General features: G+C 48.4%; 1 protein-coding gene across 3 annotated transcripts in view; it reads right to left on the bottom strand.

Moving 5' to 3' along the window:
- LARGE1 (LARGE xylosyl- and glucuronyltransferase 1) overlaps positions 1-17718 on the bottom strand; it is a 603452-nt gene that overhangs the window by 20245 nt on the left and 565489 nt on the right. For all 3 annotated transcript variants that reach the window (XM_068561740.1, XM_068561739.1, XM_068561741.1), the window contains one exon: positions 9975-10253. In XM_068561740.1, the coding sequence (XP_068417841.1) occupies positions 9975-10253 (279 nt within the window). The remainder of the gene's footprint in view (positions 1-9974; positions 10254-17718) is intronic.

The following is a 17718-nucleotide window of genomic DNA, read 5'->3' on the forward strand; positions in this document are numbered from 1 at the left end:
ATTTGTCAAGCACCTAGCACACCACCAGGTGCATGGGAAGGGGGGTGTTTGTAAACGTCTCTCCCCCTTCCTCAGCCTGCACAGGCTGCAGGCACCCTCGGGTCCTCCCACGAGGCTCACGAGGCGTAGACGGGCACAGTTGGGGTGATCCCTATTTGAAGAGAAGGCTGAGATTCCCCCGTACCTTTCTGATTTCAGCTTATTCCTGGAACTACGTGGGCGCGGTGCAAACAGAACCAGTGAGCAAGCCGGCAGATGGTGAGGAGCAGCAGGGCTACCGCGGCCACAGACACCAGCAACCAGTGAGAAGCACAGATAGATAGGTGCATGTGCACGTGTACATGTGTGTCTGTGGCTCTGAGAAGCCCCCTGGTCCCCAGCTTTCCCCCACACCCCTTACATTGCCTACCTTCAAGAGTACCAGATAGAATCATGGCTTCCAACCAGAGCAATGGGAAATCATCTGAATAACACTTTTCAGGACTTAGCAACCTACCTCTGGGCAGAGAGGGCGGAGGGAGCAGAGTTAAGCTGTGCTTATCATCTGCTCAGATAACTGTGGAGGCAGACCTGGGCACAGCCCGACCCAGGCCTTGCTGCACTCCCCTGCACAGGAGGCCAGGTAATGGGGTTTGCTCAGATTCTATTATAGTTGCCTAGGAAATGAGCTCCCAGCAGACAGGCTTCCAGGAGGTGTGTGGGGACAACAGCAAGGACTTGCAAATGAGGGAGATAAAGCTGCCTACAGGGCGTGGCACCGTGAGACTGACACATCAGGGATGCGGGCAGAGAGGGGCAGAGTCATCTTGAGAGCTGGTGGGCCCCCAGGGCCAGCAAGACTGGGTGGTTCCTGAATTGATGGCATTAACACATCCAGAGGGAGAAGCCGTCAGGCAGGGAGGGGCAGGAAGGAAAGAGAAGCAAAGAATGAGCTTTTGGGGGCATGTTAATAAAAGAAAAAACTATCGTTGACTGCGCCCGGCCCTGTGACTGACAGGGACTCTATAGTCAGAATCTCATGTCCTTCTCAACATCCTTATTCATTCCTATCTAATTAATTACCCCACTGCCCCGTCTGCTGTTAGCAATCACGGCTGAACATCCAGCGGTGCTTTCTATGTGCTGCCCCGGGTTAGCTGTGAGCTGGAGGTTAACTGGAGGGGCCATCAAGAGTTTTGCAGTTCAGAGGGCAGCTCTGGGGCAGCCTGCCCAGATTCAGGCCCTACCTGGACACTCACCTGCTCGTTCTCTCCAGCAAGTTACATCTTTGTGCCACTGTTTTATCCTCTCTGAGATGGGGATATACTAGGACTTGGGCTGTGGGGTTTTGTACAAATTAAATGGATTATCTCATGTAGAGCTTAAGACAGTTCTTCAACGCATAGAATGCACTTGATAACTACAACCTGTGAGGATGATCATGGCCATCATGATGATGGTAGAGATCAGCCCATCAGGCGTTTGGATCAATAAACAGGTTAAGCACAACAGCAAACAAATGGCTGGAGAGGGTGTGGAGAAAAGGGAACACCCCCACATTGTTGGAGGGAATGTAAATTGGTGCAGCCACTATGGAGAACAGTATGGAGGTTCCTCCAAAAACTGAAAATAGACTTGCCATACGATCCAGCAATCCCACTCCTGGGCCTATACCCAGAGAAAACCATAATTCAAAAAGAGTCATGTACCACAATGTTCACTGAGCACTATTTACAATAGCCAGGACATGGAAGCAACCTAAGTGTCCATCGACAGATGAATGGATAAAGAAGATGTGGTACATATATACAATGGAATACTACTCAGCCATAAAAAAGAATGAAATAATGCCATTTGCAGCAACATGCATGGACTTAGAGATTATCATACTAAGTGAAATAAGCCAGAGAAAGACAATTACCATATGATATCCCTTATATGTGGAATCTAAAATATGCCACAAATGAACTTATGTACAAAACAGAAACTCACAGACATAGAGAGTAGACTTGTGGTTGCCAAGGGGGGCAAGGGGATGTGGAGGGATGGAGTGGGAGTTTGGGGTTAGCAGATGCAAATTATTATATATAGGATGGATGGATAAACAACAAGGTCCTACTGTACAGCACAGGGAACTATATTCAATATCCTGTGATAAACCAAAATGGAAAAAAATATAAAAATGTAAACATATATGTATAATTGAATCACTTTGCTGTACAGGAGAAATTAACACAACATTGTAAACCAACTATACTTCAATAAAACAAACAAACAAATATTATAAAAACAGTAAGCACAGAACGCCTTTGGATAAGCCAGGATAAGCAAGATGTCTGCTTAGTGATGCTGTGCCCGTGGGCATGTTATTTCACCCAGGCATCCTCATTTGTTAAATGAACTGTGATGAGGTTAAATGACAAAATACATGCGAAAGTGCTTGCGACAGTGCTTGGCCTATAATACGTGCTCAATAAATGTTAAATGCTACAGTAGAAACAAAATGACGAATGTACACAAGGGAATGCCACCTGGTAATGTCCCTCATCGAGCAGCCAGTCGGCCTCGCCTGGCGCCACCTGTCCCTGGCCTTGTTCACATTTCTGTCCTTCATTCAACCAGTGTTTACAAAGCCGCCATCACGTGCCAGGGGACACGTGATGGGGGAGGGCGGTTAGATGTCATCCTGCAGAGAACACAATAAAACTGGAATCTGTCACTCCTGTACACCCTCAGGATATAGTCTCAACCAACGTGGCACGTCTGTCCCCTCGAAAGCGAGGCAACATTTGCAAAGCAAAGCACAGAGGTTTAAAGCTTCAAGCACTGAACAAAGGTGAGGATTCTGCTGGGTTAGAGAAAGAGGCGAGAAACCTGCCCCAGTCTCATGCATGTGGGACGTCCCAGCTGACAGAGCTGTCTAGGCCTCTACCATTCTGGAACATTCCTTGAACATGCCAAGATATTTCATGCCTTTATACCTATTACTCCTTAAAGCCTGAACTGAACGATCACCTGTTTTCGAGGCCTTCCCAGCCCACCCACACTGGGTCGTCATCTTGTGAGTCTGAGCTCCCGTATCTTTTATCTCTGTACCTGTATTGATAATGACAAGAGCAGCAGCAGGGCGTGCAGCTGGAGTGCCCCCTAGAATGTAACCCCATGAGGGCAGGAACCCGGCCTGTGCTGTGCACCGCGAAAGCCCCAGTGCCTAGAACAGAGCCTGGTCATGGCAGATGCACAGTGTATATCTGTGGAATGCAGAACATGCCAGGCATGTGCTAGGTGCTTTCCAAGTACTATTCCATTTAACCTTCCCAGAACCTTAAGAGGGAAGAAAGAATATGATCCCCACTTCATAGGTGGAAAGTTTGAGGGTTAAGTACCTTTCCCAAGGTCCAGTAAATGTTGAGTAAGGAGTGCTCAGTGTTGAGAGGCAGGTCGAGCGAATCCAGAGACAGCACTGTCACAATGCAGCACACTGCCTGGCACATAGTAGGTGCTCACTCAATAGTTTTTGGAGTGAATGAGCATGAGTATATAGTTTCTCATTTCATTAAAAAAAAAAAAAAAAAAAAAAAAAGAGATGGTTACACGAAGTTACCAAGCTGTACTGAAGGCGGCAGTTCGTAACAGTGGGGGTTATGGGCGGGGGCCTGGCAAAGACGTTCAGTTCTGAGTGCTGAGAATGGGCCAAAGCACAGAAAATTAACTTCTGTTGAACACCTACTAGACCCCTGCAAGAAGCTATTACTAGCCCCTTTACTAACTGAGGAAGCAGAGGACTGGGGAGACGAAATAAGCAACCCCGAGTCACATCCTTGATAAGCACGGTAGAACCTGCAGGCAAAGGCAGGTCTGCGTGACTTCCGCCATGCCTGCTGAATTTCACTTGACATTTCTGAAATCAGGAGTGAAAGCTGCACATCTCCACCCTCATTTTTTAGAAGACACAGGTGAAGGGGTGGGAGTGATATTTTAGTGAAACTCTGCAGCTATGCCCATGCATATAACCGATTTCATTATTTTCCAGTTGATCTGTTTGTTTTTGCTATGATAATAGCTGGTTGCTAAGCAACTGCTCAGGGAGCTATGATGCTGAACTTTTTTTGGTAACCAAGTAGGCTCCCCAAAAGGGGTGATATGGGTAAGTGTTTGGGGGTCTAATCGAAGGGCTGCCAATCAGCCTGCTCCGGTATCCTGAGTTTTGAGAGGGATCTAGCCCCTTCCATTAATGAGCAGGCTACTGTAGAGGGGGTGGCCACCTTCTTCCTCTGACACTAAGATTTAACCTCTCTGGGGCCTCAGTTTGGTCACCTGTAATAACACTTACCTCACACAGAAGAAATTTTTCCTTAAGCTAATGGGAAGTCAATATGGTTATCTTCACATGAAAAGGATAGTGCACGCTTATTTGGGACTTCTGATAGAATCGTATTCCTTACCAGTTCTCAAAATTCTAGTTCCTAGAAATGATCAAGGTCAGAGGTCATACTGACAAGGGATTAATCTCTAAAATTTACAAACAGCTCATGCAGCTCTATGTCAAAAAAACAAACAACCCAATCAAAAAATGGGCAGAAGGTCTAAATAGACATTTCTCCAAAGAAGACATACAGATGGCCAAAAAGCACATAAGAAGATGCTTAACATCACCAATTATCAGAGAAATGCAAATCAAAACTACAGTGAGTTAGCACCTCATAACGGTCAGAATGGCCATCATCAAAAAGTCTACAAACAATAAATGCTCGAGAGGGTGTGGAGAAAAGGGAACCCTCTTGCAGTGTTGGTGGGAATGTAAATTGGTGCAGCCACTATGGAGGTTCCTTAAAAAACTACAAACAGAACTACCATATGATCTGGCAGTCCCACCCCTGGGCAGGGCATATATCTGGAGAAAACCATAGTCTGAAAGGATACATGCACCTTAATGTTCACTGCAGCGCTATTTACAATAGCCAAGACATGGAAGCAACCTAAATGTCCATCGACAGAGGAATGGATAAAGAAGATGTGGTACATATATACAACGGAATATTACTCAGTCATAAAAAAGAATGAAATAATGCCATTTGCAGCAACATGCATGGACCTAGAGATTATCACACTACGTGAAATAAGCCAGAGAAAGACAAATACCATATGTTATCACTTATATGTGGAATCTAATGAAAAAAAGAGATACAAATGAACTTATTTACAAAAGAGAAGCAGACTTATAGACATCAAAAACAAACTTATGGTTACCAAAGGGGAAAGGTGGGGGGAGGATAAATCAGGAGCTTGGGATGAACACACACACACACTACTATATCATAAGATAGATGACCAGCAGGGACCTACTGTATAGCACTGGCAACTCTACCCAACATTCTGTGATAACCTATATGAGAAAAGAATCTAAAAAAGAATGAATACATGTATATGTATAACTGAATCACTTTGCTGTATACCAGAAAGTAACACAACATTATAAATCAACTATACTCCAATAAAATTTTTTTAAAAAAGGTCAGAGGTCACAAACTGGTGGTCTGTGGGGACGAGAAGGTTCTATTCATCCTGAAGACATGTTTGGTCTGACTCAACAGTGTTTAAACTTTTTAAAAAATTAGTTGTCAATACTAAAAATTAAAACACGAAAATCCAGGTTTCTAGCTCCTCTTGAAAAATATAAAGACCTCCGCCTTGCCCTCTACCTTCTCCAGAGCAATAATTCCACAATCAGAATGCAGAGGTGGCAGCTGCCTGAGATGGGGGCTCCGGTCTCCCTAGTGAATTGTACTCAGCATCCTTGGTTCCTTTAGGCCAAGGTCCTGGCCCCAGCAGGCATGTGTGTTTGTGACTCCTGACATAAGTCCATTTATTCATTTCACAATGAGGAAACAGGTTGAAAAAAACAGAATTGTTGGAAGTCACACGGTTTTTTACGGCACAGAGTGCGAGCTGGGAACAGGGTCGCAGCAGGTGCCTGTCTACCATGACACTCAGAGTCAATGCCATGATATCCTGCTTAGTCCAGGAAGGACGTGGGCACAGCAGACCAAGAGGGGGCCAGCACGAGACACAGGCCAAAGCAGGCAGGACTTCTAGGTACAGGCTTTTGAAAAGGAAGTCTCAGGTGACAACATTTGAAAGAGGTTCCCTGTCTTGCCTTCCAAAGCCCAGCCACCTTTGCAGACAGTTACTGATTCCAGCTGCGGAATCTCTCTCTGGTCCATCTACCTGTCTCTGCTGCTACTTCTGACCCCTTCGCTAGGCCTCCAACATGTCTCACCAGAATGAACACAAGAGTCCCCTAACTTATCTCCTCTGGCCCTACTGACTGTGAGCCTTCCCTGATGCAACAAGAGTGATCGTCCTTAAATGCACATCTAATCATGCCATTCTCTCAGTGATCTTCCATTACCCACCACCCCCCCCACCCCGCCTCATAAAGCCCAAACTCCTTAGCGTATTTTATGAGAAGTCCTGAGGGACCCACCCTGGCTTACATTTCTGGCCACATCATCTCTTGCTATTCTCCCCATCAGGCCTCTGGCCACCTGCCTCTCCAGAATGGATCTCTCACTCTACCTGGAACATCGTCCCCTCTCCTGGCCAACTCCAGCTCAGACTCAGGCCTCCATTTAGATCTAACCTCTCCAGGACATCCTTTCCTATACTGCCTCCCCCCCAGATGAGGCTGATAACCCTGGGAGAGGACACACCTATCACAGTACCTAAGGAGTCTGTGTCTTTGCTCAACTGTCATTCCTGTTGGTCTAAAGCTCTGGGATTCACAGATCCTATCTGTGTGGTTCACAGATATGGGGGCCCCTAAGGTGCCTCGTAAATGGTTACTCACTAAATGAATGGATACTATGGATGGAGAAGAAAGAATCCGGAAAGTCCCACTCTCTTTTCACTCTAGACGGAAGTCGCTTTGCTTCTCTGGTCTGTTTTCACATGTGCAGTAAAAGAGCACTGGACAAGATCAGTTATTCTCAACTCAGGGTCTCTGCACTCCTATAGGGCCTGTGAAGAAAGGAATGGGGTTTCAGGGGCAATCTGCAATATTTCAAAATGCGTGAGGGGAACCACACACCTTCTTGTGTGTGGAGGTGGTTAAAGGCCAACTCAAACTTCAGGTGACGACTGTGCAGTAAGGAAATGCTAATTAACGGGCAATACCAGTTATCTCACATTGGGTAAGGTCATGATTAGCAGTTATTGATGTCTTTGATCAATAAAACATACGAAGATGACATAAAACGCAGTCTGTTCATGTGTAATGTTTTTCAAATCACGAGGCCCACGAGGCAAAATTATATAGTCTTTGGACTGGGGAGCAGAGACCACAGACTTTTAAGATGGGGCCAGTTCACCTTCAACTAGCTGGAAGGAAGTCTCTGCGGGTGCTCCCGCAGAAGAGCCCCAGAAGGTGGGCTGTGGTCCGATAGCGAAGCCTCTCTCTTGCTGGGGGAGGGCAGCCCTCACCCCTACCGTCTGTTCCCTTGGAAGCCCCACCTGACACACCCAGAGCCTGACATCATCCTGCAAGCTGCAGAGGTTTCACAATTCACAGGAATCAGGGGCTGAAAGTGCTGTCTGGCCACACGGGGGCGCGCTCACTCCACACACTGGGATCCCAAGGCCCAGCTGGAGCTGGAAGACAGCTCCATTCCTGGAGTCCCCGCAGGGTCAGGAGTTAGGGTTCATGGTGCTCCCGACCACAGCCGATGCTTTTCGGGAAGACACCTCTCATCCTCCCCGACAGGGTTATGTTGACTCGGGGTCGCTCACCTGCTGTTGTTTTTTTTTAAAAACATCTTTATTGGAGTATAATTGCTTTACAATGGTGTGTTAGTTTCTGCTTTATAACAAAGTGAATTAGCTGTACGTATACATATATCCCCATATCCCCTCCCTCTTGCGTCTCCCTCCCACCCTCCCTATCCCACGCCTCTAGGTGGTCACAAAGCACCGAGCTGATCTCCCTGTGCTATGCGGCTGCTTCCCACTAGCTATCTATTTTACATTTGGTAGTGTATATATGTCCATGCCACTCTCTCACTTCGTCCCAGCTTACCCTTGCCCCTCCCCGTGTCCTCAAGTCCATTCTCTATGTCTGCGTCTTCATTCCTGTCCTGACCCTAGGTTCATAAGAATCGTTTTTGTTTGTTTTTTTTTTTTAGATTCCATATATATGCGTTAGCATATGGTATTTGTTTTTCTCTTTCTGACTTACTTTGTATGATAGACTCTAGGTCCATCCACCTCACTACAAATAACTCAGTTTCGTTTCTTTTTATGTCTGAGTAATATTCCATTGTATATATGTGCCACATCTTCTTTACCCATTCATCTGTCGATGGACACTTAGTTTGCTTCCATGTCCTGGCTATTGTAAATAGAGCTGCAATGAACATTGCGGTGCATGACTCTTTGAACTACGGTTTTCTCATCACCTGTTGTTCTTAATAAAGACAGTCTGGAAGGGACTCCAGCTGCTCAGAGGGGAGAGACAGATGCTATGGCATCCCAAGATAACCCTGGAAGGAAACCTGACTCAGAAAGTGGACAGAGAATAGTCTGCCTTCCCTTGATCTAGAGAGCAGGGCAGGGAGGGAGCTCGTATCACATCCATGCTCTGGCTTTAGTACCAAAGGTTTAAAGACTCTTGTGGGAGCTCTTTTGAGAGTGAGACAGACAGTTAAGACAGAGACAGACAGAGACAGAGACAGGCGCGCGCACACACACACACACACACACACACACACACACACACACACACACACACACACACACACACACACACACACACACACACACGGAGGGAAGTCGTGGAGGCCAAGAGACCAGGAGAGAGAGAATTCAGACCCTGCTCTGTTTGGGACAGTCATAAACCCCAGAGCAGCCAGACAAGTATGAAGCAGGGCAGGCTGCAGACCTGGGGTCCGACAGACACTGGTTCAAATCCTGGAGCAGCCTAGGTGCACCCGAGCAGGTTACTTTGCTTCTCTGAGCCTCACCGTTCACCACAATAAAAGGGAGGGGGTAACCATGCCTGCCTTTTGGGCTTGATGTGTGGCTCCAGCAGGACAATTAATATATGCAAACCACCCCTCACGGTACCTGGATCAGGAAGGTACTCACTTGGCAGCAGAGATAACTCATGTTGACAAACGACAGTGATAAAGGATTAAAACAAATTTTGACCATTTACATCTTGTGACTTTAGCTTGCTCACGTGGGGACTTTTGGGCTAGGTGAATTCTACAGTCCCTTCCAGTTCAGATGGTTTGTTATTCCATAAAAAATGCAACAAGCTGAGAGCTTTCCCCAGCTGCTGGACGCCTGCTCCCCCCGCCCCCCATGGGGAGAGCTGGAAGGAGTCCCAGAGAGTCAGGCCGGCTGACCCCAGCTCCCACTTTACTGTGAGCTCCCCATCTCGCTCCCAGTCTCCCGCTGGGAACATAAAGAATGATAATAGTACCCGTGGCAGGGACTCCACAAGGGAACGAAATGAAATCCCACCTGTCATGCATTCAGAACAGTGCCTGGCACTCAGCGAGCACTTCAATAAATGTTAGCCATCACCACCACTTTGATTTGTTTTCCAGAATATGCAGTGATCTTTCTAGAATGGTTAGATGAAGGCTGTCGGATCCAAAACTGGAAGAGGAATGATATGTTTTCATAAAAGCTATAGGAAGAGCATTAGACTGGGAGACAGGAGATGCTTCCTGGACCAAGCTCTGCCATAAACATTTCACGAGGCCAACTGGGGTTCTAGTCTGATCATCGTAAAAATGCAGACACTGGATAGCCTAAGTGCCCCTCCAAACCCGGCAGTCAGGGGCCGTTTATCTATGGGTGGACTTGGGCCGGTGCTGTCCCCTTCTGGGTCTTGGCTGACCCACCGACAGAGGGAACGTTGGACTAGACGACGATCCTAAAGGGGGTTCTGGCCCCGGCACTGCCCGCGCCTGAGCCCCATGGGTCCTCACCTGAGGTACTCATAGAGTCCGTACATGGGCAGGAAGTCGATGTCGGACAGGAACATGTAGGGCGTGCCCACGTGCTTCATGGCCACGTTGCGCAGCAGGTTCACGGGGTAGAACTGGCCCTCCTTGTACACGATGTGGTAGGCCACGTTGTGGCGGCCCATGAGCACCTCAGAGCCCTGTGCGTAGCGGAGGAACTGCTGGGCCTCAGCGTCCGACAGGTAGAGGGCCAGGCTGATGGGCCCCTCCCAGTGCTTGCAGATGGCCTCGAGCATCTGGAGCCTGCAAGAGACGGGAAACCTGACCCATCCGCGCATGCGCGGGCCTCATCTGCGTATACGGGTGTCATCTGTGTATCCCCGCTTCGTCCCGTCCGCTAGCCTGGGGCTGGGGAACTCCGTCTCCATCCACCATTGGTCAGTCAGCGCCAAATCCAAACCCCTGCTCTAAATGTTAATCACTGTGTGATGGAGGCCAAGAACCAAACCTCAGTTCCTTTATCTATAAAATGGGCACAAAAACACTCACCTTTTTGTGTCTAGTTTTTGAATGCTTCCAACCAGAGGGGTGATAGGGAGAGAGTCACATCCCACAATACTAAGCTTTTTCTTTTCAGACTCCTCTTTTCAATAATGGGTGGGAAAAAAATACATGAAATGATGTAAAGATCCCTTTCCAGCTTAAAACTCCTATACCTCTCCTTCTCCCTCAGCAAAGGTATACAGCAGCCCTACCACTCCCCTGAAGCAGGGACCAGCCATAGGAGATTTAGCCAAACTGAGGCCATGAGTTACAAGGAGCATTAAAACAAGCAGTAAAAACAAGAGTAATAATAAACACAATTACTGACTCATTACTATGCACCAGACACTTCCCAGAATTCTCCCCCAAACCCTGTGCCCCATCTGTCATTTCCCCCGTTTTCCTGATGAAGGAATTGAGGCTCTACATGTCCAGTCAGCTTTGGTTTTTGGACTTGCACCAAATGTGTGTGGCTAGGTTTATGCATAGGACTTTGAAGACAGTGAGAAGAAAATACTCTTGGGTGTCTGGCAAAGGCAAGGAAAAAAAACCATGTGAATGTTGGGGACAAAAGCGAGCCTGGGGTGACAGTGTCTTCATTTTTCAGAGCGCTTATTGCTCCAGGGCGCCAGGCAATTTTGCAAGGCTACCCGAGAGGCGCTGAGCCAGGGAGAGTGAGGGTGGGGTGGGAACAGAGCCCAGAGGAAAAAACGAAAGATGCTCCCAACCAAGAGGGTTCTGCAAAAATGTCTGAAGAGAAATCTAGAAAAATGTTCCCTCCCCCCACCCCCCAGAAGCATTAGAAGTGCCTGGTACATAAAATCTATGGTTAAGAAACAGCAAAAGCCTATTTCAATTTTTCCCTACCCGGCAAGAGGTACATAATCAGCAGTCTCCTGGTCAGAATGCCCACTTTATTCGGACAATTACCAGGAAATAGATTCCATGCATTTCCATGCTTCTAAGCAAAAGAAAATGGGCACACCTATCTTGTGTCAATGGCTTTCCTGATGGACTTTCAGTTTCCTCCCAGTAATTCTGTGAATTGGTATTGTGTGGATTTGCTTCCTCTTTCACTAAGGAGGATTAAGATATTCATCAGGGTAAAATGCCCTCCATTTCTCATACTTTATAGCAGTTGTTAATCAAATTGACCCCAGCCAGTTTTGAAAGAGGCACTACATTCTCCACAGTGCTTGATTTCACTGAAATTTGTGTTCGGCCTCTGCTACAAGGGCCCTGGTCTCTGCTGGTCTCTTGAGAATCTGGGATTTTGAATTATCCCACCTGCACCTCAGTTGCATTGTCTGCAAAATGGGAGGACTCTGCACTTGGATGAGAGAGATGTTTGTACCAATCCTTTAAGATTTGGGGAGTACAGGGCAAGGATAATTTCTACTATGTGGACGTCAGAGCTGCTAAAGGGAGTGGATGCAGGCGGCATGTCTGACCGAGTGTGAAGAGAGACCAGCTTCTGCTGTGGATTCTCCCGCTGCCCTGGTTTTGGACTCTGTGTCTGAGTTTTCTGAGCAGGGAGCAAGCCCTGCCTGGTCCAGCCCCATCTTCCCCACCTCTGCGAAAAGTTTAGAGAGAGAACAGAGACACAAAATACTTAGGGTTCTCAGGAGAAAGGGGCTGCTGATGTGACAAACATCATATCCATGCAGACTCTACAGGAAATGGCGCCAGATGTTCCAAAGAAACTCACTGAGTGAAAACGAATCATAGCACAATCACTTCTGTCTCTCTGCCACTAGCTCCAGTCCCTCTTTTCCCTTAAAACCAAACTCTCTGCCAGGACCCGAACAACAGTCAAACAGACAAACTGAGCGAGGTTCATCATAATAATGAGGATACATAAAGTGTGATCATGAGACAATATGTCTCTACCATTTATCTGTTGCTCACAGCGTGCCGACACGTTTTGGCCGTTGTCATTTGTAACATTTACAGTAATGCTATAAACATAGTGGAGATTCTCATCACTGTTTTACAGGTGAGAAAGCTCCAGGAGGTGAAATGACTTCTTTCAAGTCACATAGCTACAAAGTGGAGGGGCTGGATTCGCACCCAGGTCTGACCCCAGTGCCAGGGAACCAGACCACTACTCAACATGAACCGGTTTTTGGCTGAGAAAGATGTCCCCAAATATCTTCTCATCACCTGTTTCCCCAAACAGAAACGTGTTCTAACCTTGGTGTCAGCTTCCCTCTATTCCTTCCTCCTCCTCCTTGGTCTCTCTTGGAGTCCAAGATCCCCCAGTCTCTCCATCCTTCTCCTGGCTGTTTCTCCCCACACCTATTCCCTAAGGTCTGTCCCTGTGCAGTTCCTGTGGAGTTTTGTGCCGAGTCTCTCTTTGGTGTCTAACGTAGGAAGACAAAGGATCTGGCACAGCAAGGACTTGGGCCAAGGGAGAGTGTTTCAAGAGGCAAAGATTAATTCAAAAAATGGGTAATTCCTACCCGTTTGGAAAGAATCTTTGAGATTTTTAGTCTGATTATAACATTGTTATGATGAAAGGCCTCGGCCTCAGAGAAGAGCATGACCTGCAGAAGAGCACACTGTGTACGAGAGGAAGGGCTGACATGAGGACCCCCTGTCCTGATGCTCTGTCCCACGCTCTATCGCCTCCCCCATAGCGCCCGCCATCGCTTCATGCTGGGACGAGGAGGGCAAAGGCTCAGGAATGGCCAGAGATATGTCTGGAAGACCTAGAAAGAAGCAGGGCTTCCCCCAGGGAGTCCTACAGGAAGCCCCAGACAGTCTGTGTAGGTGAAGGGGAGCAGGCAGGGAGATGACTGATTCGAAACCTAAAAGACTGGGGTTGGAAGGAATTCTAGAATGTCAGTTGGCCAAGCAGCCCAGGCAGGTGGCCACTCAGCCTCTGCTGGAATGGGGAACCCACTCCCTACAAGGCAGACGACTCCAATCTGGTACACAGAGCAAGGCAGGCTGTGGGGTACAGAGGGCAACTGTGGGTTCTGGGCTCAGGCAGAACTGGGTTTGAACTCTGACCTGTGTCAGTATCTCTGGGCAAGTGACAATAGTTCTTTGAGCTTCCATTTCCACATATGCATAGAGGGGATAATAATACCTTTGTCGATGACAAAATGGCTACAAATTCCTCTCCCTCTATCTGTCTACACCTTTTGGTAATACCCTCCGCCACACTGATTCTGGGCTGGCCATGGGACATGCTTTGGTCCACGGGGCATTAGCAACGTGACACAAGCAGGGGTGCTGAAAAGTGCTTGTTTGGTGGGGCTTGCCCGGAGCTGCTCTTGGAACCTTGCGAGCGCCGCTGTGTGAACAGCCTGCTTACTTATGACTCTCAAGTGTCTGTCACAGAGCTAGATGTGCAGCAGGCACTCGTACGTGACAGCTGTCATTTCCTCCTCAGGTTCAACTCCTCCCTTTGAAACATGTGCTCCTCCAACAAATATCCAGCGAGTATCTGCAATGTGCAGGTATTGTCCTGGGCCCCAGAATGAACGAGAAAGACAAGGTTCCTGCGCTTCTGGAGAGAAGGAATAAATAAACCAAGATAAGTTCAGAGGGAACTGAGTGCCAGAGGGGCAACAGAACAGGAAACAGGATAAAGAGTAACGGTGAGGGCAGGCCTGCAGGAGAGGTCAACGTGAGCCCCGGATCATGAGAAGGACGGCCTTGAGAAAGCCTGGGTGAAAAGCTTTCCAAGAAAAGGGAAGAGCCCTTGGGATGCAGAGTTTAGCACGCTTAAGTAAGAAGAAACAGGACCAGCGTGGATGGCACGTAGGCAAGTGAGGGGCAGAAGGAGAGGATTTGGGGGCTGGGCAGGTGCCGGGTCCTATGGGGCCTTCAAGGTCATGGTGGACGGCTCTAATACTATTCTAAAGGCAATGAGAAAGCATCATGTGACCAGATTAAGATCGCCCTGGCTGTTACATGGGGAAAGGAGTACCTCTCGCTCTCTAGAACGATGCTTTCCAAGCTTCAGCTGGCTCAGGATCACCTGGGAGGCTTATTACAACACAGATCCCTGGGACCCACTGTAGAGATTCCCATTCGGCAGGCCTGGGATGGGGTCCCTGTATCTGTGTTCTAACAAGCTCCCAGAAGATGCTGTGCTGCCAGCGGAGGGATGGGACCTACAGGATGGGACCCCATTAGCTCAGCTCATGTTCTCCTTCCCCTGCTTGCAGAAAACAGAGAGAAGGCCCATCAGCCACGTGATTCCCTGGAACTGTAGCTGGTACTTCAAGGACTTCATCCAAGGAGCAGGAAACAGAGCAAGCGTGGAGCAGGAAACAGAGCAAGCGTCTCCCGGCCAGGTGGCAGGGATGCTGCAATCAGCATCCCTCCTAACCAGCCCGCTCTGTCCTTTCAACCATTCTCGTCCGCTGCTGGGATGGGAGGGAAGCTTCCTGAGCGAGCGCCTGGGCGAGGAGCCGCCCTGCCAGCTCCACAGCTGCAGCAGGCAACGTTCATTCTTTCTGAACGGAATTCTAGAGGGAGCTGGGCACGGGAGCCTGCATGCTGGCGCCCCTAATTCGTTGTGGCACTCACGTAGGGCCTACTTCTGACTCAAAGGTTTACAAACACACCCGAAATGTTTCCTCAATTAAAAATCAATCCAACAGGCACCAGTCAGCCTGCTGCATCGTAATTGGATATGTGGGATGGCGGCGTGGAAGGAGGAATTTCTGCCGTCTTCATCCACCTGTGCGACTGCTTTATAATTTCTGATTATGTCCCGCTAAGTGTCTCTTGCTAGGGTGTGGAATTCCTTGGGTTCTCTGAGGTATTGTCTGGATGGCACTGCTTGTCACAGCGCGTTAGGGGGAATCACACGCCTGCCATGCTGGGGGATGTGTGTGCCCTGAAGGGAAGGCGTCTGAGGTTAGTGTTTGCAGCAGATGTGAGAGGTGCCGGGGCTTTCTTTTAAGCCGGCTGGGAGGGGAGGTCCTGCCGGGTTTCCTGCAGCCCAGGCTGGATGCTTCGGGGTGGCCGCAGAAAGAGGGGCTCTGTCCTGTCTGTATTCTTTTGTTAATAACAAGTGTATACATAAGGATGGATTTGAGTTGTTAATAATTAAAAATTTTTGTCTTCTAATTGTTTGTAAATTCCGGGTAGCAAATGCCATAGCCAGCATAAAGGTGAAAAACATTAAGGAAAGTGTGCTAATATTCGTGGCCCACTTGCTAATCACTGGGCACTTTCCAGCGTCTTATTTTATAAAACCCAGACAGCAAACTGTGAACTTGACGATATTATTGCCACTTCATAGGTAAGTAGAGTGAGGCTCAAATAGCCTGAATAACTTGCCCAAATTCACACGGTTAGGAAGTGGTGCAACTCGACTTTGAACCCAAGTCTTCCTCTCTTTTTTTCCCCCTACATCACTTTCTCTCGCCTAAATACCTACCACGTGCAGATGCTGTGGTCAGAGAACACAGACCTAGCAAGTACTGACTGAATGTAAATATGTCCCAGGGCTTTCCCAGAGAGTCTCACATTTTCACCTGAGTTTGCAGGTAACCACTGGCTACTGATCTTCATGAGGAATATCTTGGTGACAAACTGAATGTACGAATAGCAGTCGTGAATGTGACCAAGGAAAACCAGGATGCTCTGATGGGAACCTGGGATCACCTGGAACTCACTCACCTGGCCAGGTCATAGTATCTGGACTTCAGGTGCCTCGTCTGAGGGGACTGAGATACATTTATGCTGCCTGGAGAACAGAAGACCAATCTAGACCATCATGCAGCATGAATATCAAGGATTAGGTTTTGTTTTCATTTTAAATGGCATAGAGGAGAAGGAAAAATAAATGTAAAGAGCGACTGTTATGGCGGGTGACTTGCTGTTGTGCTTGGTGGGGAAGGGCGTGCACACCCAGGCTGATAAGGAAGGGGAGGGGTGACTTGGGACACTGGTCTAGGCCAGTCCCTCATGGAGCTTCACTGGGAGCCTGGCAGGTTTGAGCTGGAAGGGCTGGCCACCTCTCCCGGTTTCCCCAAGCCCTGCCTACCTGGCCGAGATCTTTTGCTCTCTTCACCCTCACCCTAAGCACAAGCACCTAAGCTCTAACCGTGTGTGCCCCAGAGGGCCTGGCACCCTCTCCATCCTGTGGATATGCGGCACGCTCCACCTGGGGGCTGGCAGGGGGCTCCTTCTCTCCCTACGGGCCTCCTACTGTCAGTCCACGCAGCCTCCCTCGGGGACATAGGCTCTCTCTTCCTTCCTCTGCCCCGGCCAGGATGGGGGCTTCTCCTGCAGCATCTCTCTGTTGTCAGAACCTGTTCCCTGCCTGTGCCAGCCAGAATTCTAGGCTGGCCCCAAGACTCCTGCCCCTGCCCTGCTGTATCACCCTGTAGCACCCCTCCCTTGAGTGTGAGCAGAACCTGGGAATACGATGGGATGTTACTCCTGTGACTATGTCATATAACAGACTGGAGAGATTCTCCTGCTGGCTTTGAAGAAGTAAGCTGCTATGCTGAGAGGGCCACACGGCTGAGACCTGAGGGTGGCCCCTAGGAGCTCAGAAGGACCCCAGCTAACAGCCAGCAAGGAAACGGGGACCTCGGTCCTAGAGCTGAATTCTGCCAGAACCTGAATGAGCCCAGAAGTGCACTCTGACTCCGAGATGAGACTGCAGCCCAGCCAACACCTGGATTTCAGGCCTCAGACCGCAAGCAGAGAACCTGCTAACACATAGCCAGACTCCTGACCCAGACACTGTCAAATTAAAAAAAAAAAAAAAAAAAGTGTTTCTAAAGCTGCAACATCTGTGGTGATTTATTAAACAACAATAGAAAACGAATACATGGTCTGAACTCTGAATACACTACATATTCCTTGAAGGCAGGAATAGGGTCTTCTTACGTAGTCCCAGCCCCACAAGAGCCTGACACATGAGTGTAATAGATGCTTACATAGTATCTGCTGAGCAATCACGTGAATTTTGGAGATGAGAAAACTGAGGCCACGGGAAGGGAAGACCTCTCCTGAGATGACACAGCAGGTCAAGGACCCAGCTGGTGCCAGAAGCTCTGTGCTTGTTCTTTTTATGCCGTTGGGTCTTTGTTACCTGTTATGGTCAGCAAGTTCTCTGAGTTTCTGTATAGGTGTCCCGGAGGCTGTGCATCTCCAGGAAACCACTAGCCATGAAGCCATTTAATTCTGTGAGCCGTCATTTGCTAATAAGCAGAGGGACCCACAAAGCAAAAAGGAACCTGCTTCC

Source organism: Eschrichtius robustus, chromosome 13 (genome assembly GCF_028021215.1).
Source record: "Eschrichtius robustus isolate mEscRob2 chromosome 13, mEscRob2.pri, whole genome shotgun sequence".
NCBI classification, from domain to species: Eukaryota; Metazoa; Chordata; class Mammalia; order Artiodactyla; family Eschrichtiidae; genus Eschrichtius; species Eschrichtius robustus.